The sequence below is a fragment of the Xylocopa sonorina genome, chromosome 6 (assembly GCF_050948175.1).
Source record: "Xylocopa sonorina isolate GNS202 chromosome 6, iyXylSono1_principal, whole genome shotgun sequence".
NCBI lineage: Eukaryota > Metazoa > Arthropoda > Insecta > Hymenoptera > Apidae > Xylocopa > Xylocopa sonorina.
The window spans coordinates 7,250,301-7,276,843 of NC_135198.1; the positions used below are offsets into that span (position 1 = coordinate 7,250,301).

Below are 26,543 nucleotides of genomic sequence, written 5' to 3' on the forward strand. Positions count from 1 at the left end.
TAACTAATTACTGTTACAAAGTAATACATTTCCTTTCAATCCTGTATTACGAAATAATACAAAGATACCATTCTTAATAAACATCTATTTCAAATCTTACTTTGTTAACAATTGTTCATAATTTGTTAATATATTTTCATAGTTTACATTTAATAATATTACATTTAATAATATAACTAATAATTTCTTTCTAATTTATTAACATCATCAATAAAATCTTGAATTTCACGATGTAAAGTATACGGGGACAAATTGAACGTAAGAATACTTTCTTCTAATTGATACCAACGTATATATGAGAACGTTTGTTCATATTCATTTAGAGTATTGTCACTTGGTAAAGAATTTTCAGAATTTAAACTGGAAAATTTAAATTAAAAAGATTAAGCACGTTTAATAATATTTTATTATAAATTAGTTTCTTCCTCTAAAGATTATGCATACGCGTTCTATTTTATATAATTAATACTTAATAATTTTAAAATAAAGTTCAATTATTTGTAATATTCTTGAAAATTAAAATATTCATTCCCTTACCCGCTGTTATACCAATTTACTTTGTGAACAGTCTTTGGGATTGGAACAGGTAAACCGGAAGGTGGTAAATATTGATAAGCTATCTCAATTAGCAAACTGCGACTGAGATTATTAAATAGACATGTTGCAACATTATTTTGGATGTAAACGTTTTTTGTACTAATTTGATACTGTAACATTAAATCATCTGAAAGGAATTGGATGGGATTTTAGAATAAAGGAAATTAGTAGAAAATAAATTTGTTTAAAATTGTACTAAGAAAGTTAATTTTTATTGTAGAACATTAATTAATATATGTTTAATGTACAAATTATTTTATACAGGAAATATAATACTACTCTTTCTAAATATTCTAATTAATTGAAATGAATTTATAAATTTTTAAACTTACTAAATATACAACGTATACATACATGTTTCATTATTGTTCAAAGTTGTAGCATAATTAGTTACAAAGCATTAGTAAGGGCAATGATATCGCAGAAATTTTTGTTAATGAATAGAATTCATATTTATTTTTAGCACAAAACGTAGTTAATAACAAAAATATAAAAAATGTTTTCTGAAGTAATGCAATTTGTTATGTTATTTTTTGATGATGTGGCACTATTATTGGATACAAAAAATTTGAAATTATGCCAGTGTTAAACGTATGACATACTGCAATTAAATGCAGAGCTTAAGCCATTCACTGTGAACAAAGCAATTAAAAAAACATTAAATAACAATCTATTCATGCTATTATATTCATTTTTAGAACTGTTAGTATTGAATATCAAAAATCTTTATAAGGTAATACAATGAAACATTACAAATTCATAATTTATTTCCCTTGTATTGAAATACTTGCAGTCAGTTTAGGAATATCAATTTGAAATGTATAGTACAATGCTGACAATAGAACTTCAGACTTACAGTAATTTGCATCCTTATTTTGAACTGCATTATGCAGAGCTAAAGCAAGATATGTGTGATATTTGTTATAGCTGCTTTCTAATACGTCTAATTCTTCACTGGCAAATATCAATTTTTTATAATTCCATCTAGCTCGGATATGATTACACATTTCAATTAACTGAAATAGAACATTCATTTTTAGAAAATTGTGTTTAAAAGTGTGAAAATTCATTTATAGTTACGTAATAATGTTCAATATTATACTTACATTGTTTATGGTTGCCATTAAATCTTCATATTCTGTTGTCAATAAACAATGTTCATGAACCTTTTTTAGATACTCATTATGAACTGTAATTATAGTTATGGAAAAAGGGAATTATGTTTGTATATCAACGTTATTTTCCTGTTTCGTATATTATAATTTTACCTGATACAATCGCGTCTAGACTCTCAGCCTGTGTTAAAGACTTTTCTAACACAAGGCTCAAATTTTGCAAAACTTGTCCTGACAAATATGTATGTATTGAAGTAATTGCATGTAGTAAACAGAATCGTAAGCTTTCAATACGCCTAATGTAAAACTGTTCCAATCTATTCCTTTTACGCGTTGATTTTGTACCCTCTAAATCTATAAAGGAAATATCACTATACCTACGTCTTATTAAAAGAAGGAAAAAAAATTTCGTAATATTTATCTTACCGCTAAACCTTAAATTATTCAATGTCCACAAAGCCCATTTTAATTTCAACTGAAATCTAAATATTTCATTATACATTATAAATGTTTTTTCATTCAATACAATATTTATAGGCCAGCCTATTGCATAATGTAACGTTAAATTATCTACAGCCATTAATACTTTATTTGTATGAGTATTAGAAACTGTAATAGACCAACGTGAACTCGAGTCTGGCCACCACTGAGAGAGGATTTCTTCTAGTATACACGACAAATAATATGAATTGTTCCACATTTGATTAGTTTCAATCTAAACAAAATTTTGGAAGAGTATAGAATGTATGTAACGAAAACTTAATTATTGAAGAAGTGATGTATCAATTATCAAACATTTTATACTTACTTCTTGAAATAATCTTTGATAAAATTTATTCATGATATGACCTGCTTCCATCATATAAACAGATCTCATTAGTGTTAAATGTGACTCTAATTTATATTCTTCTGACATGATATTTTTGACTAATTTGCTAGCACCATTGTATCGTGAAATTAAAATATCTGCTAAAATATTTTCTAATATTTTTCTGAATGGTAATATATGATTTGATATTTTCTCAAGTCTAAAATATTTTTTAAAGTTGTATGATTATTATAGTAAATTAGAACCAAATTTAATGTTTAAACTTTATATTGAAAAAAAGTATTTACTTTAAATAGATAATAAAAGTACCTTTCAAATATATCGTTAGTATCTACTTTAGTGATTTCAATTTTAGAGATACCAACATTATCAGCATTATTCTTCTTTAATAACTCAGATGGAAGATAATCTTCGAAAGCTTTCAATAAAAATGGATTATTGAAAGTGGTTAATTGTTGTATGATATTTTTCTCCATATCTTCATCACAGTGATTCTTTGGCATTGTTTCATTCTGAGATAAAGGTATTTCTTCTTCTTCTTTTTCACATGTGCTATACTTAGAAATTTCCATTTCTAATTTAATATAAAATTCATTAACTAAAGATCTTTTAGATTCTGAAAATAAATATCATATATAACGTTCTAATTAAAATTATAATGGCATAGAGAGTAAATGGTTAAGAACATTAAATACCACTATCTCCAATATTAATACTCCATATATCTGTAACTCGGTCTAAAGAGACTAATAATTCAATACTTTGACCTATATGCTGTATCTTTCTTATGAGGAATTGCATAATTGGATCAGTTAAACATATATCCTCTAAAGGCCTCAATGAAAATGTTTCATAATGTGTACTATTTTCCAAAATTGCATTATTTAATAATCTGGAATGAATATATGATTATAATTTATCATCTGTAATTACTTTATTTAACATTGAAATATGTTTACCTCACAATTATAAATTCTTCTCTCCAATCTTCAAATCGACCCTCACTTAACCATGTATCAATTATATTTAAGTAAACAGTAAGACTAGATAAATATAAACTGATACAAATATTCGTTCTCTCTCGGTTATGCGAATTTTGTATTTCGAAATACAACGATGATAACAATCTAGAAGCACACTTCCAATTTGGATGAACCTTCCAATTAGACACAGCTTTTTTATGGACTTCATGCAAAATTTGTATACTGTATAAACTTTTCCTTAGAGTTGATGATAAAGACAAGAATGTGGAAGTACCATCTGAAAAATCCAATGGAAATACAAAATTATAAATCTAATGAAAGAAGTATGTCAATTTACTAAAATCTGATTTTATACCTTGCTTCATTAGATTTTTTTCTATGTTGATTATTTCATTTTTAAATTTCATCACATGTTGTCTCAAAATTGCATTATATGTTTCGTACATTAAAGGTGGTTTTTTACAAAAATCACCCTGATCTGAATACAATTTAATTCCAAACTGTTCTATGTCATGTAGCATTGAGAAATACTTGCAGAATGGGGAGAGGATACTATTAAATGCAACCTAAAATTGTTTACTAGTGGTACTTTTTAAATAATTAAATACATTGAATATGTAGAAATTAGTAGATATAAATATGCTTACAGTAGTTAAACTAGGTATAGATATATCAGGACGAATAGAAAATTCCCTTTCTCCATTTTGTTGAAATACTACCATTTGCATTGGAGCACAAAACATCCATAACAATTCTCTGCATACTAAATATTCACTGAGAGTTCCAAGGGTATAGAAATCTCCTCCATTCGCTTTATGCCTGTTTAATATTAATGTATATTGAAAATATTTAAATAGAGAGAAACAGTAAGGAAAATAATAAATATTTACCAAATTTCACAAAGATGTGCATCACAAAATCGACTCTTAACTGGATATTTTCGCCATTCTAATTCATTCCACCAAGTATTTTGAACATTTGACAACAACCAATTTCTAGACTTAAGTTCTTCGTTTAATGCTATGGATAATTTATTCAGTTTCTTTTCAGCAGATGGTATACACACTGCTCTATCTGAATCAGCAAAACTTACAGATTCTTCAACATTAGTGCCTATATCTACATTGTCTTCTGTACCACTGGACCACTCCTATAAAAATTAGATAGTTTGTATACATATAGATCAAATAAGAATATATTTTAAAGTAGAGACAAGTATTATAAATACAAGTAGTTAAAAGTATTTACACTTTCTGTATCACTTGTATAATCGTCAAAAAAATTGTCTTGACCCTCTCTTAAATATTGAGCCCAATCAATTTCCTCTGTAACTTCATTTTCATTCTCACCAGTTACATTGAAAGTGCATTCTCCACGTGTTAATTTCAAACACTCTAAATTAGAGTTACATGTTTCTGTGGCTAATTCTAACAACAGAGTTAATAGATACCATTGTAGATCATATTGAGGATGTTGTTCAAACTCAAAGCTTGATAAAAATGAATCTACAAGTTCTTGAAATTTTTTTGCCACACCATACTTCCCATGAATTGAAAACTTTGCTATTAAAGCTTTGATCGCTTCTTTTGTAGTATTACTGTTAACAGACAGATATCGATGATGTTTAATGTTTGTCATACAGAATCGTTCACAAATTCGAAATCCTTCTTCATTTTCCTAGAGGTTACACAAAAAAGGAACGGTAGTATATTATTTCCTAAATTTGTTCTAATCTTGTATTTCAGTTAAAGTAAATTAATTAAACAATTTTTTTGCAATAAATATTACAAAATATTTACTTCAAAACAAGTTATTGCTGTTATTAATTGCTTCATATCATTGTGGATATCGCTTAATGTTCTTGTACCCATTTTTATCTGAAACATGCAAAGTAGAAAATTGAAGCAGAAAGTCCAATCTAACACTGAATGCTAAAGTAATGTATCCATAAAAATGAATCCAAATGCAATCGAATTATTATTATTAAAGAAAGGTATTTAAATTCTAACCTTTTAAGACGTCTTTCATTTAATTTCTCATATAAATTGTAATAAATATATGATGTATTCTCTTTTTATATTTGTTGTTAGTTCCATAGGTAATGGCATGAAAATGTCTGTTTATCTTATTAAAATAAGATCAGTTTTAAATTCCTTCTAAAGCCGATTTAATGGCATGCGCATAACTTTCTGGATATAAAATTTAAGAACGGAATAATCGCAATAGAAAAAATCTAATGAAACGGGGTATAACATCAAATTTTGTCCATGTTTAGTAAATTAACATACAAAGTAAAGAAATTGTATATTCATGTACGATATAGTGTTAAACGATTAATTTAGTAAGTAAAAATAATAAATTAAAAGAAATTCGTTAGTTTCGTCGAAAATTCGTATATAACTTAGTATTCTAGAATGAATCAATTCATTTTTGAGATATCAGCAAGTATATATTTTTCAGTAAAAAATTATGTGGGATAAAAGAATAATTAAATACACTGTTATAATTTTATAGCGAAATTTATTTAATAAAACGGTAAACTAGGATTATGCAATTAATTATGTATAAATAAAACAATACTCTAAGTTTACATGTACATACGCAAACACATTTTATATTATATTTCACATAACAATATAAAGTCTGTTTTCATAATCACGATGGAAGACGTGATATAACTCAGTTAAATATGAGATCTTAATAAACTTAAGGATCGTAATAAATGCTGTAAGTATATGGAAATTTGCATGACTGCACTCATTTTGGTCCCATACAAGGGAAAACCAAAAATATTTTATGAAACGTGCATCAATATGTTAATTAGCTGTTTTAAGTTTACAACATTTTTATAAAAAAGTTTTCATTTAAACACAATTAAAGGACAAATACATATATCAATTTCATTCTATGTGAAGTTTTATAACTTCATACATATCCCTATACTGTTATTTTAAAAATGTACAAATAATTACTTAAAAATATACAGACACATTTTCGATATTATGTTTCTGCTTAATTCTATACAATAAAAATGATTTGTAAATGTAATTTTATCCAAAGTAAATTGTTATATAATTTGATGAGAGTGAATAGATTTAATTTTGTAAAATTGGCTTCAGTGGAAAAGTTTTTATAAAAAACACTTATAATTTAACATATGTTTAAACTTCCTGAGAATTGATGTATGAATTAAATGACGACACATTTCAACTTAAAAAATAAAGGTATTTCTAATACTATGACAATGATGTCAAGTTATTATTGTACATTAATATATAATTGCAACTAAATAATAATGTTATATAAAAATAAGTATTGAGTTATTTGACTAATACATGTATATGAGGGTGCATATGTATCTAAGAAAGACAGTTTTTATAATTACAATTCATCCTTCTCGTCAAGATCTATATCACTGAGATCGATTTCTTCTTCTTGCGGAAGTTCGGCATCTTTGCCGTCCCAAGGTGTAGTTTCGATGATTTCGGGTAACTGTGCTCCTTTCAAAGGAGCTGTACCTCCTCGCCCATAGCTTAAGTCTCGTAAGAACTCATTGATGCCATCATAAGAGAAACTACCCTTTAGTAGAGAGTATTTCATCTTCTTTATATTTACAGCTGCTAGCGCTGGATAGCCAAAACCTCCGATTTCTAATGCTTCTTCAATATGCGGTTGAGCACCAGCTTCAGCCCAAACCCATCTGTTAAAAATTGTTTACATGATATGAAATATGAACTAATTTTCATATATAGAACACTAAATGATATGATATGCATACCCCCACATTTTCTGTTTGTATTTCTCTCCCAGCTCATTTAATGTTTTTAAGTATTTATTTCTACAGTCTGATTGACAATCTAAAATATGTGGTAGAACAGACACAACACATAGTGGCTTATCTTCGCACGCTTCTCTTAAACTTTTTTCATTTATAATCTGTGCTACTTCTGGTGCTGGAACATTCTCTGCCAGTTTCTCTAAAGCCCAATTTACTATATCGCTACTCGTGCGTCCACCGTCATACTCTTGTACAGAATCCAAAGATTTTTTACCAAGTGCAAAGTATTTAATAGTAGGATATCCTTTTATTTCATATTGACTAGCCTAAAACATTAACATTTGATTGTACAAATAGTAATTTAAAAATATAAACAAATCATAAGTTCAAATAGGTTTAGTTTTAACATAGATTACTTACTTTAACTCTATTTACAGTAGCATCAATGGCTCCTAATTTCACTTTTCCTTTAAGCTCTGTTGCTGCAGTTGCCCAAATTGGTGCTAAATTTTTACAGTGACCACACCAAGGTGCATAAAATTCAATTAACCACATATCTTCTGAATTCATTACTACTTTATCAAAATTTTCATCTGTTAATTCAATTACATCTTTGGAATCTTTAGACTGTAGAAACAATGAAAATTATTCAGTTATTAAATTATTCATTGTATTACTAATATCTTTTTTTGTTTCAGTACGTTTACCTTAGAATCTCCACCACCTCTTTTGCCACCTAAAGCTCTACGTGCTTTCTGACCAGCTGCATTTAAAGCAGCATCAACAATTCCTGCAGCAGTTCTTGGTCCATTATAATCTTCAGGTTTACTGTCAATCCCAAAGATTTTAATCGTTGGAAAACCTTGAATCCCATATCTCGATCCTAATGACTTATGTTCATCAGCATTTACTGCGCCAACTTTTACAATACCCTACAAAAGATAACGTTGAAATTTTTGATGAAGTAAAAGAAACTAAATAAGCATTGTAAGCCGAAAAATGAGAACTACCTTTAAGGCCATTGCAGCCTTTTCATATTCTTGTGTTAATCGCTGACAATGCGTACACCATGGTGCAAAAAATTCTACTACCCATATGTTATCACCGTTTAATACCAAACTATCAAAATTATTTGGTTTAAGTTCGATAACATCAGAATTGGAGGAGTATAAACAGTGAGCTCCAGTAATTAGCAGCAAAATACCTAAACAGTAATGATAGAAAACACATTATATTATACAAAAATAAGCATAAGGCAAAATATTATTAAATTGGATAAAAATAAGTATATTTAATACTTTAAAAAACGATATAACGGCACATATCTACGGGTAAGATTTTTGCGATAATGAATTCTGAGAGATGCATATATGCAGGCATTAATACATACACATTGGTTTATAAAACTTACCCAAAAGTCCTTGCATTTTGCTTGGAAAAATAGTGATGAATTTACAATTTCTCATTCGCAGTATCATATATTTATATATTCACTGAAGAAATCTTTCAAATATAAGGTTGAAACAATACGGCCTCTTCTGCTAAAGTTCAATCGTGTCCTGTGCGTTTCCCCACTCTTTATAACCAGATATAACTTTTCGTGGATCGTTGTGATTGGTTACTTGTAATCAACAATCACACGCTGCAAAGGAAATAACCTTAAAAAGATTACCTTTTAAGGATAACGTGCTTTCATAGAAGTATCAAAATCTAGGGACTCTCACTGATTTCTACAAATTATGTTTAAGTTCTATATAAAAGAACAATAATTGTTACGGGCTAAAGTTTAATGTAACACGATAAGAAAAATGGAATTCAAATCTATATACTTTATAGACGGAAGTTGTAAGTAGCGTGGGCTGAATGATTGAATTATTCGAATTTTTATCAAATAATAATAGAATCTACGTCAGTAACTATTATTATACAACTTTCTGCTAATAACAAATGAACCTTTAAGTAATATACAGCATAATTATATACCTTTGTCCATGTTAACACGCTTCTAATTAGAAACCATACAATTTATAACATGGATGTATAGATATATACTTTTATATTTCAAAAACGGATAAAGATAAATTAATTAACTAAGGAGTATACTAATTTATCGGTACGTTTAAGCACGTACACATTTGTACATGTTCATATGAATGTACGTATATTTAGGGTAAGATCATACGCATACAAACATATATTTGTGTACACAAGTATAAAAGCGAAAAATTGCATCATATTACATAGATATAATCTGGAGGATTTCATAGCGTATAATTTTATATATACAAATATAGAGATATCCTTTATGCAACTGTAAATGCATTGAAAGAAACGAGGGAGAGAAATACGAAAGCCATTGGAGCAATTGATTTACTATCTATATACATTATATAATTGGCGCCACCATTCAGTACGGCACAGTGACATGAAGTCGTAAGATATTTTTGACAATATAAACTGCTATATAACTTAATAATATAACAATTTAATTACATAAAGTGCTAATAATTACACAAGTTTTCTTCAACTAGTTCAAAAATGTCGCAGAACGAATATAAAAATGTTACACATTGTATTTTTGATATGGACGGATTGTTGCTCAGTAAGTGATTTGTACATTCGTACATCTTCGTTTCTTTTCTTTACACTTTTTTATTATATGTACGCATACTCAGTACTCTAATATAGAATTGCAATGAAAATTAATCCACGTTTAAGATGATAATTAGCGAAATGAATATTTGACATTTTTATTTTACAAAGCCAATATCTTTACGAGTTTTACACGTAAAAGATTAACCCGTAGATAAGTAAACATTTATTTATACTATGGGAATATAGTAATTTTATTTTGTCTATGTACGTGTAGTAATGAATAAAGTCTCAATGGCAATTATTAAGAAATATGAAGAATGTAAATTAAAATACACCATACATCTATATCAGCGGATTCTACTGTCACTGAAAGGGTTAAAATAGCATCATGCGTGAGTTTGTATGCGCTTTACTCTTAATTTTTGGGAAGCTGTGTTAGAATTTTGTACATACATACTTGCGGACATATACCAAACGAATATATGATTTCTGTTAAATATTTTTTCTTTTATTATAATTTTTTGAACTACCTTCAACACAGTTTCTACAAATGAAAGTTTTAAGTTAAAAATCATGCTTAAAAATCAATGAGTTATCATGAATTTTATATTGTGCATTAATTATACGTATGTAGCTAATTTTGTATTCAAATTTTAATAGATACAGAATATCTTTACACAGAAGCGTTTAATCGTATTACGAGACATTATGGAAAGGAATTTACATGGGAGCATAAAGCAAAAATTATGGGTTTTCAAACTACAGCAGTTGCACAAGCTGTGATTGATATGTTATCACTACCAATGACCATAGAAGACTTTCAAACTGAGGTAGTTAAAGCATATGAGGAATTATTTCCCACTGCAATCCTTATGCCAGGTAATTAATAGTAAAAATAGAAATTTTTTAGAATACTTTATTCCTGAATATACGTAACTAAGAATACTATTTAAAAATAGGTGCTGAGCGATTATTGAGACATTTAAAACAAAATAATGTCCCAATTGCATTAGCAACAAGTTCCAGTAAAGAGAATTTTGAACGAAAAACTCAAAACTGGACACATGTATTCGATTTATTTGATCACAAAGTCCTTGGTAGCTCTGATCCTGAAGTTGTTAATGGTAAACCAGCACCTGATATTTTTCTGATTGCTGCAAAGCGTTTCTCTGATAATCCTGATCCCTCAAAGGTTGGTTGAAATTTATATTTTAATTTTTTCCATTTTACAATTGCCATTAAATTACATTGGTATGCTCTTAGTGCCTCGTGTTTGAGGATGCTCCAAATGGCGTGAAAGCTGCACTTAGTGCTGGAATGCAAGTTGTTATGGTTCCAGATCCAATGTTACCAAAAAGTTATATTGAGAATCCAACATTAATAATAAATAGTCTCGAAGAATTTCAACCTGAACTGTTTGGTTTACCCCCGTTTAGTGCATAGTATGTATAATCTTCTTACAGATACATATATAACTTGAGCATGCATCAAGTTTTGCAAAATGTACATTAGTAGAAATTTGGGGAAATAACATTTTAACAATTCAACCAGAATTAAAATATCGACAAATAAAAACAAAGATGTAAATTTATTTATTTTCAATATAAATACAAAAGGAAATTCTTATTACTAACTATTTACCCTTATGTATAAAAATGTTCAAATAAAATATATTTAAAGTTGTAGGCTGTATATATTACGCAATAACTGTACGAATTCTAGGGTACCATTAATGACACAACATATAAACTATAAATATAAAGCCTTATGCATAATCAATCAAAATAATTACAAAATAATAAGATACTTCATGTTGATTGTTATAAAGTTTCATGCATTTTCTTACTTCATGTGGCTTCTTACTTTTTATTTCGTGCTTAATTTCATCTTAATATATATTACTTATACTGCTTCCTCATCTGATCCATCTGACATTTCTAAAGCATCTGTATAGAAATTTGGTGTGTTAATTTCATCTCTTATATCCAAAAAGATTGAATCCAAATGTACAACAGAAAATGCATTTCGCCTTAACATCTTTTCAACTGCTTCTTTTAAAGAATCATATGCCTCTCTCATACTTTGTGGGTATTTATGAAGCAAATCTGTGTGTGAAAATGAATTCATTTATAACCATTTGTTTTTTCCCCTGTGGTACTCTCTCAAAGAAAAAGAAAAAATATATACTACTTGCTTTTGTATGCTGATTGATTCACATCAAAAAGGTAGAGATAAAAGCTCATCTGGTTATAGAGTTTCATCTCTGGAAACTAAATAATACACATTTTAGTTTTAAATATTTCAAAGCAATAGTAGACTTTCCTACTTACTACTTTATGTAAATCGCCATCATTACATCGCCTGCAACTTGGATATTTTTCGAAAAAACCTAGTGGAACCATTTGCGTTTGTTCACTACATACAGGACTTTCACATTCTAACCATCCTTCATAATACTCGGTAATTGCTTCTCGTACAGCGAGTGTCACTGCATTTTGAATGGTATTAGTATATGTCCACGGTTGTACCCTGCAATTTGGATTTGAACAGGAAGCAAGCGCTAATTGGTTTCCAGTGGGCTTTAAAATAAAATATATTTTTTAATAGATATTAAATAAAATAAAGAAAAAGAGAAAGTTATATAATTTCGTACCGTTTCAACTACAATATCTTTAATTATAATTTCTGATTGGCATTTTTCATCCTTACAGTTAAATTTCAAAGGAAGACAGTATCTAAATCTATCTTCACTTAGTAATAACGGTACATCATTGTCATATTCATGTATCCTTCTTTTAGATTTATAAACATCTTCCAAACCTATTCAACAAAATTATTTGCAGTAATTTTTTGCTAATTTATTTAATATTGTATAATTAATATAAAATGAAATTTTACCCAGATTTGCAGCTAATAAAACATCATCGATCCCTTCAATTGGTTCACAAATTCTCAAAACAATAGGAAAAACTTGACTCAATAAATAGTAATTAGCATCTATTTTTAAAGAGTCACTCTTTTTATATTCATCGATATGATATGCTCTTTCAGTTGCAGATTTTTCCGTTCCATCCTAGTGCAAAATAATTATAAAAATAATGTCTAAATGTTATGTCATAATGAAATCAACAAATACGAACATCGCATATAATGTAGGGAATAGTGTCTCCTGCTTTCCACATCCTTCCACCTTCTTTATTTAGCCTTAAAGCTACTTGTACATGAGCTTGCTTAGTATCTGGATACTCATTTGGATTTTTTGATAATTGCTTTGTAATAACCAATGAAGATAGAGAAACTTTATTTTCTCGAATATTTTTCGCAACATCTTGTAATATAGCGAAAATTTCTTCTATTCGATTGTCCTCTGGCTGGTCAGAAAGAAGTTGATCCAAAATTTTTCTAATAAGAAAACGAATAATACATAGTTTCCAGTTATTATGTAATGTACTATTTGAGTTTGCTTACTTTCCAGTATCACAGGCTAATTGACACCAATCTCGTCTTACAATATCCAGACCTTTGTGTTCTTGTGTTAACTGTATTTGTCCATTAGGCAATTTTGTCATAATAACTGCTGCATACTTTTTCTTTTGCAATAGCAATAAATAACGAAAGACACCATCAATGTCTAATTCTACTCGTTTATATAATTTGTTCACCTCTTGTTTAATCTATAAATAACTTGTATTAGCAACAAAAAATATTTGCAGTAATCACATAATAATTACCTTTCTTCCAACAGCAAAAACTTCATCATAATCTAATAAATTTGTATTTATCATTATTGAATCAGTGTCACCATATATAACTTGATAATTCAATTTTTCAACAAGGCGTTTTGTATGTTGTAAAATTTCTCGACCTTTTGCTACAAACGTTATTTAATATTTTAAACATTCAATTACAGACCTATTTGTATTTAATTCTATATTTTACCTGTAACTAAAGCTGCAAGCCCTTTAGCATAAAATCTACAATGAGTTGCACCCAAACAACCATACATAGAATTAGCTGTAAGTTTTAAAGCCAGCTGCCTGATGTTATATTGCATCTTCATTTCAGGTGAGATATTTGGTGCTTTCATCAACTTCTTCACTTCCTTTCTGCTTTCAACTAACTTACGAATTTCTGTTGGTATTATTCCAGGTTCTAAATGTGATTCAGGAACTGATAGATCCTGTATATATATACTCATAAATCAAATGAAATATAATTGTTCAATTAATGTGTTAACTATACCCTGGATATTTATGCAAAAATTTATACTTGTATACTTTTAAAATAAAACCTAACTATATGTAAACTATATTTCTTAGAATATTTAAATTCATTATAAATGCATACATAAATATCCATAATTTAATAATAATAATAAAGGGATTAATTTACATCACTATCAGCATATGCAGCCCCAGGTACAGTGGTAAAACATAGATTATATTCTTGAATTATACTAGGATACAAAGAATTAAAATCCATTAATAAAATAAGTTTATTATAAAATCCTTTTTCTGGTTCAAGGACTAAACCACCAGCGTATGCAGCTTTTCTTCTACCAGTATGCTCTACACATTGAGTAATATTAATTACAAACATATTATGTTTAACTGTACATTAAAAAAATATAGTATTACCCTCATTATTCCTTCCCTTCTTTGTAATGCGTTTATCAGGTGTTATGTAATGTTTCAAATGGAATGCATGCAGTAATAAGTATTCATTTCTTTCGGCACGTCCTGCTGTTAACGTTCTTGATATAACGTTTCCTGTAAAAAAAGGAAACAAATAACTTTCAAACGAGCATTTATTCTACTATTTAAAATATTTGTACGCATGTACTTACCAGCAATGCATGTAATTTGCAGTGCGAGTGGAAGTACATTCAGTTCGAAAACAATGGATAAAATATACAATGCTTCTGTTAATGTTATTTTAATTAAACTATCTATTTTGTCTGTAGTATTATAAAACAATGCACATTCGCCTGGTTTTATTTCCTTACATTCATTTTCATTTTTCTTCAGTACCTAATGTGAAACAATTAGAATTTAATTTACACATCAATGTATATATATACAAAGAACTGTTCAAATAATTATAAAACATTTACCGCTGTACAAAGTGATTGCAAATCGTAGCTTCTAACTTTCAGATTCAGTTCTTTAGCTGAAACTTGTATGTCACATATAGGTCGACCACTTAATGCTTGATTTAAATTTAATTTTCCCTAAAATACATATTACAAGTATCTATTATATTATATTCACACCATACAATTATATATAAATGTACTAAATATATTATATACCCTTATCATAGGAGGCACTGAACGTTTTAATCTTCCAAGTCTGCTCCAATTTGAAACTTTTAATGTAACCATTCTATGCATTAAAACATCAAATTGAAAGCCACAATCGTACCCGATCAAAACATCTGGATCTGAAGTATTTATGATTTTTAACAGTTCTTCAAGTAAGTCTGTTTCTGTCTCAAATTTTATTACTTTCGTGTATGAAATATTTGAGAACATTTCTCGTGCCTGCCTGGGCCAAGGTGTGTCACGTGGATGCGTAATTACTATATAAAATAATAACAGAAAATAACATATTGAAAGTATTTAAATATGTTCAATATTAAAGTCCATAAATTAACATACAACAAATATGTTGCTGAAATGGTGGTTTTGGTGATTCTTTGTCAATATGATATTTGTGATGTATAAGTATTCCAATCATAACTACTTCATTTTGTTGTGATTTAGAATTTAAATTTGTTCGTATATTTAATGTTGTTATTACTAATGGTGGTAATGCTTGAGAATGAGAACAAACAGATATGTTTTCCATTTTCATACAGGTCGCCTATTTAATTATATAATAATTCATTAATTATTTAATATATACTAAAGATAAATTATATTAATAAATGAAATTACTATACTTGTAGTTTACACCAACTAGTTTGGACGCCAGTAGGTAGTGGACATTTGATATCTAACCAGCATGGCCCTTTAATATTTCTCTCAATTAAAAATAGCTCTAAGGCATTTACTGTTGTTCCAAAGACATGCTCTATTGAAGAACCAGAATAATCAGATGGTATGGGTGGATATTGTGCAGAATACCTTACTTCTAGGTAATCAGACTTTGCTGGTATGCCTTCTTGTTCAAAAGCATAATGCTTTGATACTTTGCAACTACGAAACTCTGTTATTCCTATTTTGTTTGCTAATTGATTAAACTCTTTATACACATCTTCTAGTGTATTTAATTGTTTTTCTTCGTTATCATCCTTGGAATTTGTTTTAATCTAGAATGGACATTATTAGTAAAGAAATGTATATAAAATAAATATTGATATACATACATATAAACTAGGAAGAAGATAAATTCTTCGTGGAATATTCTTTATTGTTAAACAGCAGGAACAGTAGTCTTTTATAGAAGGCACAAAGACTTTTCCAAATAAATATACAACTCCAGGCTGTTTGTATGGATCCTCATATGCATCCCACCAATAAAATCTAAATACATCTTCTTTATCAGCATTAGTTACAAGCGGTAAAGGCAATTCTGTAGTAACATTAAGTACATCAATATTTGACATTTGTGTTTCAAATTCAGCATCTAACATTTTATCAGAAGTGTTCAAATCAGTATCTTCTTTTCTGCTGTCTGTACTTTTAGTTTGATTGTGAGGCTTAGTTCTTTCATTTTCCTTGTTAAAAGGCTGTGCTGAATTTTTTTTGCAAGAAGCACTGTTATTTTCAAAATCAACAGAGAACTGTAACAAATAAAATATAATTAAAAGTATTATGTATTTAAAAATATGATTAATATGCAAGTACTTACATCTCCATCAAACAGACTAAGATCCTCACTGTCTGTTTCAATTACTTGACTACTGCTTTCTTTAGTATACTGTTTTGATTGTACACTCAATGTTTCAGTTATAGAACTATCAATGATTTCATCATCTATGATTATTTGACTACTACTTTGCTCTGAAGTAGTATTTTCAATCTGGCAAACTGATTCTGTTTTCTTTTGCACATTTACTTTTACTTCTTTTGGTTTATCAAATATTACTAAATTATCCTCGTCATCATTATCATTACATTGCATTTTTTCACACTCAGAAATTGACTGTAAAGGTCTTTCTAAATGGTTTTTGCTAAAATTGTAATTCATTATATTATGATACTAAATACATAAAGCTTACAAATACTATGTATAAAAACTTAATTACGTTTCATTAGATTTAGGTGTAGTACAAAATTTATTTTTAATACTTCTTGATTCAGGTCTTTTGGGGGTATCATTTTTCTTTAATTCAGACATTAAGTCTCCTAAAATATTATCATCCTCCAATTTGGTATCAGCTTTCTTTTTAGATGTCATATTCATTATCATGTTTTGAATATTTTGTTTCTTTTTAGCAGTATCTTTCTTTGCCTTTCTAGGACCTGTAACTTTACGTTTCCTTGCTTCTTGTATACTTTCATCATCCAAATCATCATCAAAAATTTCTCGGCCATCTTCAACGTACCCACTTTCTCCTTTTATTTTTAGAATAAAAATAAGATACATTACATTTCAATATAACAATTAAACTACATAAAGTAGTAGCAACAGAATTACCATCATCAACAATCCAATCATCAGTTTGTCTGTTTATAACAGTTTTAGTATATTCCTTTTCGTCAACTTCTTCATAAACATTTTCTAATTCATCGACCTGATACTTATGTTTGCTGCCTTTTAATTGTTTCAATTTTTCTAAGGCTGACAGCCGTCCACTTTTATCTGTTTTCTGACGTTTTGATCTACCTGCTAAATTTATTAACACGACAAATAAATTTTAAAAATCATTTGTTCTCTTCTTCAATTATAAGATGTTATTCAGGATTTCTTAATGTACATGTGAAAAACAATTTGAAACAATGAAACAACTGTACTTAAAGAGTTAACGGTGAAAAGAAAACATTTCCAAATTTAAAATATAAAAGGTGTGAAACGCATGAATAATAAAATTGGTTTTAAAGTTATCCACAAAGGCGTACAGATACACAAACAATGCATCTTACAGAATATCATAGGAGTATGAATCACAAAATAGAAAATGAGTTACATTATTAAATACACTTACATGGTGTATCATTCATGTTTTCTAAAAGTAAGTTCTTAAATTAAAATATCGTTAAATGTTAACAGACTCAAAGAATAAAATCATAAGGTCTAGCCTCGAAACAAAAAACGAAACTACACGATTGAGGTTTAATGGCAGATATTCATGCGATTGTGGCGGGAGTTTTATAGAAGTCGATATATATCTAAGTAGATATCGATTGCTTTCGATTGCCATAATTATAACTTTAGCAGAATGATTGCCAACTTCATGCGACGAGTTTGTGTTCAACGGTCGAGGAAGTGTTGAAAGGTAGTTATTATAACGTTAAGAAAAGAATTCTTTGCGCACCATTCTTATTTAACATAATAGGTATTATTGATTAATGTAACATAAATATATATTTTTTTTTTATTTTGTTACTGTCACTCAAAGGTTAAGGCGCATACATTTTATGTCGTCATTGTATTCTCCTAGTGTTGCATTGTACTGCAAAATTATTAAACACAATAAAGTAAGGTATTAATTGATTATTTGGCTTAGTAGTCAGAGAAACATCTGTCTTATTTCAAGATAATGAGATTCACAAAGTTTGCTTTCTCTCTTTATAGCGTACATTTGTTATATATTTAATAAAGAATAAATATTCGACTTCAGTTGATTCTTAGTTTAGTATTTGAATGAAAAGAATAATATAAATTATTTTATTTACTGCGTTGTTCGTATTTTCAAATGGTGAAAAGAATTTTGTTTTTTATTATTTTAGTTATAATGTCAAAAGCACATAGTTCTACTGTTTTTAATGGAGAAGCTGACAATTTTTATGACCCAAATTTTACTTTGGACATTAACAAAAAGATGCGAGTACCAAAGAGCATTCGTGTGGGCAGTGACTACGTAGATGACGAAGTAGCCGATACGAATGGCTCTAGCTGGAACCAGATGGTTGCGGATGAAAAATTTGAAATGCATGTTCCAGATAGAATACTAGTTGTTGGTAAATATATGATACTTTTATATTTATTTATGTGTTTACATGTTAAGTCTCATATGTAACATAAAATTATGTAATATTGAATATAATTAAATGTACATAGGACAGGAACAGCATGTTGGAACAAAAGCACCGCCAAGAGAAATTATATTAGAAAATGCTGTATTACCAGCTGAACCAGGCATGATTAGAGTGCAAGTAAGGGTTTGGAGCTTTTAAATCACACAATTGAGATAATTATTTTTGAATTTGATTTTAATCAATATAGTTTTTCTTACATTTAGCATGTTAGCAAGATTTAGCATGTTATCAAATGGAGAATAAGAATGCAGTCATTTGGAGACCAATAAGTATAAAATAATATGTAGAGTTTTTGTATCCTTAATAGACTCCTCCAAGGATCTTGACACTGGATAATCATTATTTTCCTGCTGTTGATGAAGAAGAACCAAATCTATACTCGACCGAGACCAAGGATCCTACATTATCCTCTAAACCACATGGACAGTATCCTCCTGAAACACAAATTGTTAGGCATGTTAGGTAACAATTTATTATTTAATCTTTAGAGCTATATATATGTATATAGCTCTAGTAATAACAGATTGGATCAATTATACAAAGAATAGTATAGTGTTTTTGTATCTAATACTTTTATTGTATTATTATTCTTTTTACTATATTACACTTTGTGAATACATTTTTCTTTTCTAGAGAACAAACACCTTCGTTTAGCGCACTTAACGTTTCTCTTCCACCTAGTGAAGAGATACAACATTTACGTCGACAAGTAGGGAAATTAAACCGTCGAGTAATGGCCATTGAACTTGAGATGCTGCAACGCCAACAAAAAGAAAAAATTTTATACGCATTGACATTAACATACTTAATTCTTAAAGCTTTTTCATGGTTGACAAGAAACTGAATTTATATTAAGGAAATGTAAATGATTAGCATCTTGTGTGACAAATGGTGCTATTGATCCATACGGATACAAGATGTTTTGCAAGAGTCTGCCTTGCTACTTGAGGAAAGCATTATAACCAAAGACTCTACCCTGAGTATAATACAAAATGTTCAACGTAAATGTATCGTATATATTCAAAATTAAATTACCCTTTCTAATTGCATGAAAGTATTACGATTAAATTTTTAAATATATAACTCGTAAAACGCAACACTTGTTATTGCTATATTTTATTATATACTAGTACTGACATCCTTGTCTATTTAATATGTATAAGAGCTGAATATATACGATACTAATTTTGACTTTAAATAATTGAACCTGAATATTTAAATATGTTTGTAAAAAGTGATTTACATTATCAAATAAGCAGAACATGATTTTTTCTGATAGTTAAGTTAAAAATCTATTGAAGAATCCATTTTACACAGGTGTAAGTGTTTAGTAGTAATAAATGGAAAACAAAAAATGAGATATAATCACAGTTTGATAGAAAAATGTAAATTTATACGAACTAATTGTACTATCAATTGAAATTCAACTTTGATTTCTACATTTCTCACTTATATTTATTTTCCTGATATTATGTATAGCTAAAGATACTTGTTGTAGCGATGTGTTGATGTGTTAAGGAAAAAAAAGTTGTTGAAATCAGCTATCATAAATATTGAAAATACTATTCTTTGTTCAATGAGACGAATCAGTAGTTGTAAACAGAAATATGTGACAGGCATTTAGCTAAGACAAAGGTGTGTAGTTGCATTTCACAAAAAAATAGTAACGCTTTGCAGACAAATGTTATGTTTATTTCTCCTGACTCGTTTCGAACAACATATAGATTTGACACACATTTTGTGGTCATGATATATGTGCACTGTACATTTATATATTACAAATAATTTTAAGACAAATAAAGAATAATAATGTATATTTAAATTTTTTTACTAATATATAAGTACAATGAATTTCTTAAAATTATCTCAAAATCTACAAAGTATTTATATATATATATACAATAGACAAAATGACTACAGTTTGGTTACAGATTTATCTCCGCATTAGACTCGTGTTCTGGAATTAGAATCTGTCCACGTGACTTGAAAGCAAATTGGTGTTAGAAATCGAGCAGATTCCATCGACATAGTTACTTTTCTAAGAGTTTATTAACTGCATATAATACAATCGCTGGTTTGTACGTATTGTTTAAAAGATTACATCGTGCTAATATAAATATGTCATGTATTTATATATTGTCTCAATTAATCTTTTACTAAATAATTTCTATATGAACTAAATCCACTGCATGTAACTATATTCAACATTGATTCTCTTGCTCTATCCAGTTATAGAAAGGACTAGCGATCATTAACGTAAAGAGGAATGATATTTGCGTTGTGCAGCGAGCAAAAATAATGGCGTTGAATTGCAAAAAATCTGAAAACACCACGTGCATAAATGTAAGAGAGAAACGATTTTTATTTCATTTGTAGAGTGATTCAGTAACCCCTGGGAAATACTTTGGTTAAACGAAATGGTCGTATAGGGACCTTATTGTCGCAAGTGTTGGATGATCTGTTAATACATACGAGAGGTCAGTGCACGTCACGTAGTTATTATTCGGAGTTGAGAATTTTGTGCAAATTTATCTGTCTTGAAGTGTAGCAAGGAACGGTTCCTGAGACTCTCTCGCGGCAAGACATTACAGGAAAATACGCGGAGGTCTCAGGTTTTGCGGATTCCGAAGTTGTGGACTTCTTTCGTGGAAAAGAAGTGTCCGCGTACTCGAGTGGTATAACGCTGTTGTATATAATCGTGGTATTGCGTTTGAAAAAAAGTTTATTTTATTAAAGCACAGCCGTCTATTTGGCGTCTGTGAAGGGCAGACAGAGTGTGTGACAGGTTATGTCAACTGGATTGGCAGGTGCTGTTTCAAATCAGGTCAGTGTGTTGACTTGCTACCACACCGCTATACTGCAGATACCTTTCACTGAAGACAGCCATTCTAAATTTTGTATATTTTTCCATGCAACGGAATGCAGCGGATGAAAGGACAAACCAACAGTCAAGGTGAGTTTTCGTGTCGTTCTATCAATCTTTTACCTTCCCGTTTATTTTCCCATTATTTTCCGTTCATCGAGGAATACGATTCGCAAGATCGCACAAAACATTCGCTGCAAAACTCGCTACACGAGACCGTAGAATTTTTTATTCGCTAAGCTACAATTATTTCGAATTTATTGCCCATTGTATACGATTCTATCAAACTATCTTGATGCCATGGTAAGTTGACGTGTGCATTCCCTTTTAAATAACGCAAAAATATTGTTATCTTAATTCCGAACGGGTATCTATATACGTATATGTACATAGTGCATTAACCTATTGATATGCTTTAGTGTGTTTCGAATGTGTAATCTCTAGAATTACTTTTTGTACTTTCGTCTTTAAGTAAATATAGAATTACTATTTTCTTATGTATACCGTGTTTAATATATTAAGTATTTTTGAAAACACTCGAAAAGTGATGTTATTTGTCGGGAACGATAACACAGTCCGGGAAATTATTAACAATATTACATAATTTAGCGGAAAAAATAAAATTATTTGTTTTTCAATGTATTACTTGTCAAGATGATACAAGGCCATGCGTTGTGATTAGTAAATTCAATTTACTATATATTATCTACATTTCATTAATAATTCTTTATATACAGTAGAATATCATAACAAAGTGTCAGTGCTAGTTTGTTATTTAAGACTTTCTTCATGTGTGACATGAATTAACAAATTTCTGCTTATTTGAAAAAGAAGGAAATAAACAAGGAATGATGAATTTTTAATAATTTATGAAATTTTTGTCAGTTGCGACATGCTATCATATTTTTTAATATTTCAACATTTCCTTCCACCCATTTAATACTATAAAAACATTAAGCTTTATGCTATTTATACATTTGTCAATAGATGTAATATAATTGTTTATAAAATATGTAAATGTCTATGTCAATACAACTAGAATTTTAAGTTCCTTTAATGTTTGTAATGTTACGCAAGATTTAAGATAGAACAAAAATCTTTATGTTAAGATGGATCTTTACTTTACATCCTTCATACATTAATATAACTTTTAAATCCTGAAAGTATTTATTTAAAATGTAGGAATCTAACATTCTATTTTAATTCTTTGCATTCAAGACTTTGCAAAAATAATTCAAATTGATGGAGAATCACCTCTAGAGTTCAAAAAGTTAAATTACACATTACATATGGTGCATATTTTGCACATGGTATATATACTTAAATGTTAGGTACCAGTAGTTTTGATAATTGTATACTTTGATACTCTATTTTAACTAAATATTATTATTTGAACTAAGTTATGAGAGAATTAATTTTAGATTATTTTATAAAATAATCAAAATTTGTCTGCACATTTAATTCATTAATAAGATAAAATTCCATCCTGATAGTGAGCAATGGTCCTAAAGAACACCAGCAACAACCACAAACAGAACATGCTAGTGGAGAAGATACTGGATTTGATTCATGGAGAGGAGGCAATAGTACACATCATTCAAGTTATCCAATTGGAACTGGTGACCCATATAGTCCTTACTATGCAGGTACTTCATTCCCTTATCAAACATTCGGTGCTGGGGACGGTACTTGGTCAAATGGAACAGATCCTGTTGCGTTCCTTTCTGGCTATGGAGGTCAAATAGGTCATGATGCGTATGGCATGGATGGAATGTTTTCTGCTAGCGCAGGCGGTGGTTTTAGTACGTTTGGTCAACCTGCTTTCAATTATTTTCATGGGAATGGTGATTTTAGCGCTTGGGGCACACCAAGAAAAACGCGCTATGAAGATTATTACCAGCCTCCGCGCGGAAATGAAAATTATCCGACACCTAGTAATACAGAGATTAAGACTATTGAACAGAGTGTGCAGGGTTTGTCATTAGGAAGTGGAGAAATTCCACGTCAAGATCAACAAACATCATCGAATCAACCAATAAAACCAGAAGTGAAGGAACCTAGAAAAATAACATGGGCAAGTGTCGCGAGTCAGCCAGCAAAGCCTGTTCCTCCACTTTCATCCTCACAAGGGATGAAAAAGAAGGCTGGAATGCCACCACCACCGATTGTGCCAGGAAAGCATAATATGGACATTGGAACATGGGGTGAAGGTAAATCTTCTGCACCTCCTCCTACAGCACCACCGCCGCCACAAGTACAGCCACCTGTTCCACCACCTCAGCCATTGGCTCAAAGACAGAGACCTCCTCCACCACCGCCATGTTGGAATAGACAGCCCACAACATCTCCATCGCCTCCACAATCACAAATTCATATGCCTCCACAACAACATCAGCATCAACAGCAGCAACAGCAGCAGCAACAACAACAACAGCAGCAGCAGCAGCAACAACAACAGCAACACCAGCAGCAGCAACAACATCAACAGCAGCAGCAACAGCAGTTACAGCCACAACAACAACAGCAGCAGCAGCAGATTACACAAACACAATCGCATCCTGTTTTAGATGAGTTGAAAGTGAAAAATGATTACAATCCTGTAGAATTTGATGAAACAGCTCCAGGAGCTAGGTTTTTTGTAATCAAGTCTTATTCTGAAGATGATATTCACAGATCCATAAAATATGAAATTTGGTGTAGTACAGAACATGGTAATAAAAGATTGGATCAAGCATACAGAGAAGCCAGTCGCGAAGGTGCACCCTTATATTTGTTTTTTTCTGTGAATGGATCTGGTCACTTTTGTGGTATGGCGCAGATGGTGTCACCTGTTGATTATAAGAGCAACAGTTCTGTATGGTCTCAGGATAAATGGAAGGGTCAATTTCGTGTACGTTGGATTTACGTAAAAGATGTTCCTAATGTGCAGCTTCGTCACATTAGATTAGAAAACAATGAGAATAAACCAGTGACTAACTCGAGGGATGCACAGGAGGTTCCTCATGCAAAAGGCGTGACAGTGTTGCGTATATTGCATGCTTATCGGCATGCAACTAGTATTTTCGATGACTTTGGACATTACGAGCGTAAACAAGCGGAAGAGGATCAGCGTAAAGCTCCTTCAAATGCTATACAACATCATCATTCTTCCAATCACAGAAATAGAGGACATTCAGATTTGTCAAGGGATCATCATCCTCATCAACCGCATTTACATCATCAACGCAAAGTAAGTAATAGCATTATAAATACAATGAGATTTAAAATTAATGCTAGGGAAATTTTCGCTTTGTATAAATATAATCATACGTTTATCGTTTATAGGATCGGGATGGTGGTCGTGGCAGAGGCAGAGGTGGTTCACGTCAGTAGCGATGGATACAACAAGAATGTAATACTATTCATGATAGTAATGAACATAAAGGAAGCACGCTACGACTAATTATCGTCTTACTACTTACCTTTGCTTTCTTGGATACACAAAGGGCTTCTAATTCCTGTGACGAAACTTTCATCACTGAGACTATTTCCTTCTGTTAAATAATCAACTGTATGATAATTAGCGTCGCGTCAGCATCATAAATATTATCTAATCGTAACTACTATGAAGAGGAACGTAATTCAATTTCAAGAGATATTGGGTATACCTTGCCTGACAGTTGTAAGCATATAGTGTGGTGTTGCGTGCTATTCATCGAAAGGTGTTTCTTAAACGTACAAATTAAAAAAAAAAAAAAATGGAAGAAAAAAGAGATATGGAACAGAAGAAAAAACTGTAATATGTGGACTAACCCTTGTAAAATGCTTAAACTTTTGTTGATAATGAAAAAAATCTATGCGAGAACAATATTATAAGCAAGTGTCATTTAAATCAATTACAATTTTAAACTTCGATGGACATATAACCTGGTGCCTGTGGCTGAAAGGACTCACCTTTCTTTGTTATAAAGGTGCAAGGGCTTATTACGACATTTTAAGTTTATTTGTAACAATTATGCTTGATCATTGGATAATAATAGAAATTATTGTCAACTGATTATTTTATGCATATTCTATATCTATTGCAAAAATTATATATATATATATATATTATATATATATCATCTATTATTATATTATTCATGGACTGCAAAAATGATCTAAATATTATGACAAAAAGAAAAAATAATATTACAGTTACTCTACAGTAACGTATATGGTGATGATTATTATTGTACTATTTGATGACAATTTCATGAGATATGATACTTATTGTTAAAACTATCTGTTATTTTTTTCTTTTAATGTTTGATACATTTTTTGCTATGGTTTCATTATTTTATAAATTCAAGTTATTTTTACTGCAGCAGAGACCCCATGTTTTCATACATTTAAAAGGAAAGATGTTTCATGCTCCTTAAAAAGTGAAGGATCGTTCAACAGTAATATCACTAAATTTAAACAATTTTTCACGAATTACATGTAGGAACTTGAACAATAATATAAAAAGAAACTGCTTAAATAATGTGGACTTAGCAAATTACAATATTGAAGATATTAGATTTTATCTTAAATTTGATTAGTTTTCAGGTAGTTATA

At 29.7% G+C, this 26,543-nt stretch overlaps 7 protein-coding genes across 10 annotated transcripts; 3 read left to right on the plus strand and 4 right to left on the minus strand.

The window, feature by feature from the left end:
- Positions 1 to 176: 176 nt before the first annotated feature.
- LOC143424745 (uncharacterized) lies at positions 177 to 750 on the minus strand. The gene is made up of 2 exons (XM_076897014.1): positions 538 to 750; positions 177 to 360 (listed from the first exon to the last, which is right to left on the minus strand). Exons 1-2 carry the CDS (start codon positions 714 to 716, stop codon positions 177 to 179), a joined length of 363 nt encoding a protein of 120 aa, XP_076753129.1. The 5' UTR covers positions 717 to 750.
- Positions 751 to 905: 155 nt separating this feature from the next.
- Positions 906 to 5,709, minus strand: Grip128 (gamma-tubulin complex component 5). Of its 3 annotated transcripts, XM_076896893.1 has the most exons (15): positions 5,534 to 5,709; positions 5,324 to 5,455; positions 4,773 to 5,201; positions 4,415 to 4,674; positions 4,172 to 4,343; positions 3,880 to 4,090; positions 3,501 to 3,801; positions 3,237 to 3,433; positions 2,851 to 3,157; positions 2,521 to 2,740; positions 2,139 to 2,427; positions 1,866 to 2,066; positions 1,704 to 1,786; positions 1,454 to 1,613; positions 910 to 1,229 (listed from the first exon to the last, which is right to left on the minus strand). In XM_076896893.1, the coding sequence occupies exons 2-15, from the start codon at positions 5,408 to 5,410 to the stop codon at positions 1,183 to 1,185; spliced, it is 2,964 nt and encodes a 987-aa protein (XP_076753008.1). In that variant the 5' UTR covers positions 5,411 to 5,455; positions 5,534 to 5,709; the 3' UTR covers positions 910 to 1,182. The 3 variants fall into 3 exon arrangements, with proteins under 3 accessions (XP_076753007.1, XP_076753006.1, XP_076753008.1); XM_076896892.1 differs by having other exon boundaries at positions 906 to 1,613; positions 5,324 to 5,401; XM_076896891.1 differs by having other exon boundaries at positions 907 to 1,613.
- A 315-nt stretch (positions 5,710 to 6,024) lies between these two features.
- Cabp1 (Protein disulfide-isomerase A6 homolog CaBP1) lies at positions 6,025 to 8,943 on the minus strand. Its single transcript, XM_076896944.1, has 6 exons — positions 8,714 to 8,943; positions 8,313 to 8,506; positions 8,010 to 8,234; positions 7,723 to 7,929; positions 7,303 to 7,628; positions 6,025 to 7,224 (listed from the first exon to the last, which is right to left on the minus strand). Exons 1-6 carry the CDS (start codon positions 8,778 to 8,780, stop codon positions 6,906 to 6,908), a joined length of 1,338 nt encoding a protein of 445 aa, XP_076753059.1. The 5' UTR covers positions 8,781 to 8,943; the 3' UTR covers positions 6,025 to 6,905.
- A 780-nt stretch (positions 8,944 to 9,723) lies between these two features.
- On the plus strand, positions 9,724 to 11,580 carry LOC143424966 (pseudouridine-5'-phosphatase). Of its 2 annotated transcripts, none has more exons than XM_076897381.1 (4): positions 9,724 to 9,904; positions 10,558 to 10,776; positions 10,857 to 11,089; positions 11,161 to 11,580. In XM_076897381.1, the coding sequence occupies exons 1-4, from the start codon at positions 9,841 to 9,843 to the stop codon at positions 11,338 to 11,340; spliced, it is 696 nt and encodes a 231-aa protein (XP_076753496.1). In that variant the 5' UTR covers positions 9,724 to 9,840; the 3' UTR covers positions 11,341 to 11,580. The 2 variants fall into 2 exon arrangements, with proteins under 2 accessions (XP_076753496.1, XP_076753497.1); XM_076897382.1 differs by lacking the exon at positions 9,724 to 9,904 and adding an exon at positions 10,166 to 10,289.
- Positions 11,581 to 11,646: 66 nt separating this feature from the next.
- Dnapol-alpha180 (DNA polymerase alpha catalytic subunit) lies at positions 11,647 to 18,165 on the minus strand. Its single transcript, XM_076897383.1, has 21 exons — positions 18,049 to 18,165; positions 17,541 to 17,732; positions 17,149 to 17,458; positions 16,752 to 17,073; positions 16,267 to 16,683; positions 15,841 to 16,209; positions 15,557 to 15,761; positions 15,209 to 15,477; positions 15,011 to 15,127; positions 14,744 to 14,927; positions 14,535 to 14,666; positions 14,290 to 14,465; positions 13,837 to 14,077; positions 13,629 to 13,768; positions 13,366 to 13,571; positions 13,038 to 13,299; positions 12,796 to 12,970; positions 12,551 to 12,717; positions 12,228 to 12,476; positions 12,092 to 12,167; positions 11,647 to 12,002 (listed from the first exon to the last, which is right to left on the minus strand). Exons 1-21 carry the CDS (start codon positions 18,062 to 18,064, stop codon positions 11,800 to 11,802), a joined length of 4,428 nt encoding a protein of 1,475 aa, XP_076753498.1. The 5' UTR covers positions 18,065 to 18,165; the 3' UTR covers positions 11,647 to 11,799.
- A 22-nt stretch (positions 18,166 to 18,187) lies between these two features.
- On the plus strand, positions 18,188 to 20,503 carry Tango11 (transport and golgi organization 11). Its single transcript, XM_076897384.1, has 5 exons — positions 18,188 to 18,339; positions 18,794 to 19,024; positions 19,125 to 19,219; positions 19,410 to 19,564; positions 19,736 to 20,503. The coding sequence occupies exons 2-5, from the start codon at positions 18,799 to 18,801 to the stop codon at positions 19,944 to 19,946; spliced, it is 687 nt and encodes a 228-aa protein (XP_076753499.1). The 5' UTR covers positions 18,188 to 18,339; positions 18,794 to 18,798; the 3' UTR covers positions 19,947 to 20,503.
- Positions 20,504 to 21,557: 1,054 nt separating this feature from the next.
- Positions 21,558 to 26,001, plus strand: Ythdf (YTH domain-containing family protein). Its single transcript, XM_076897205.1, has 4 exons — positions 21,558 to 21,926; positions 22,028 to 22,055; positions 23,459 to 25,194; positions 25,290 to 26,001. Exons 1-4 carry the CDS (start codon positions 21,891 to 21,893, stop codon positions 25,335 to 25,337), a joined length of 1,848 nt encoding a protein of 615 aa, XP_076753320.1. The 5' UTR covers positions 21,558 to 21,890; the 3' UTR covers positions 25,338 to 26,001.
- Positions 26,002 to 26,543: the final 542 nt, after the last annotated feature.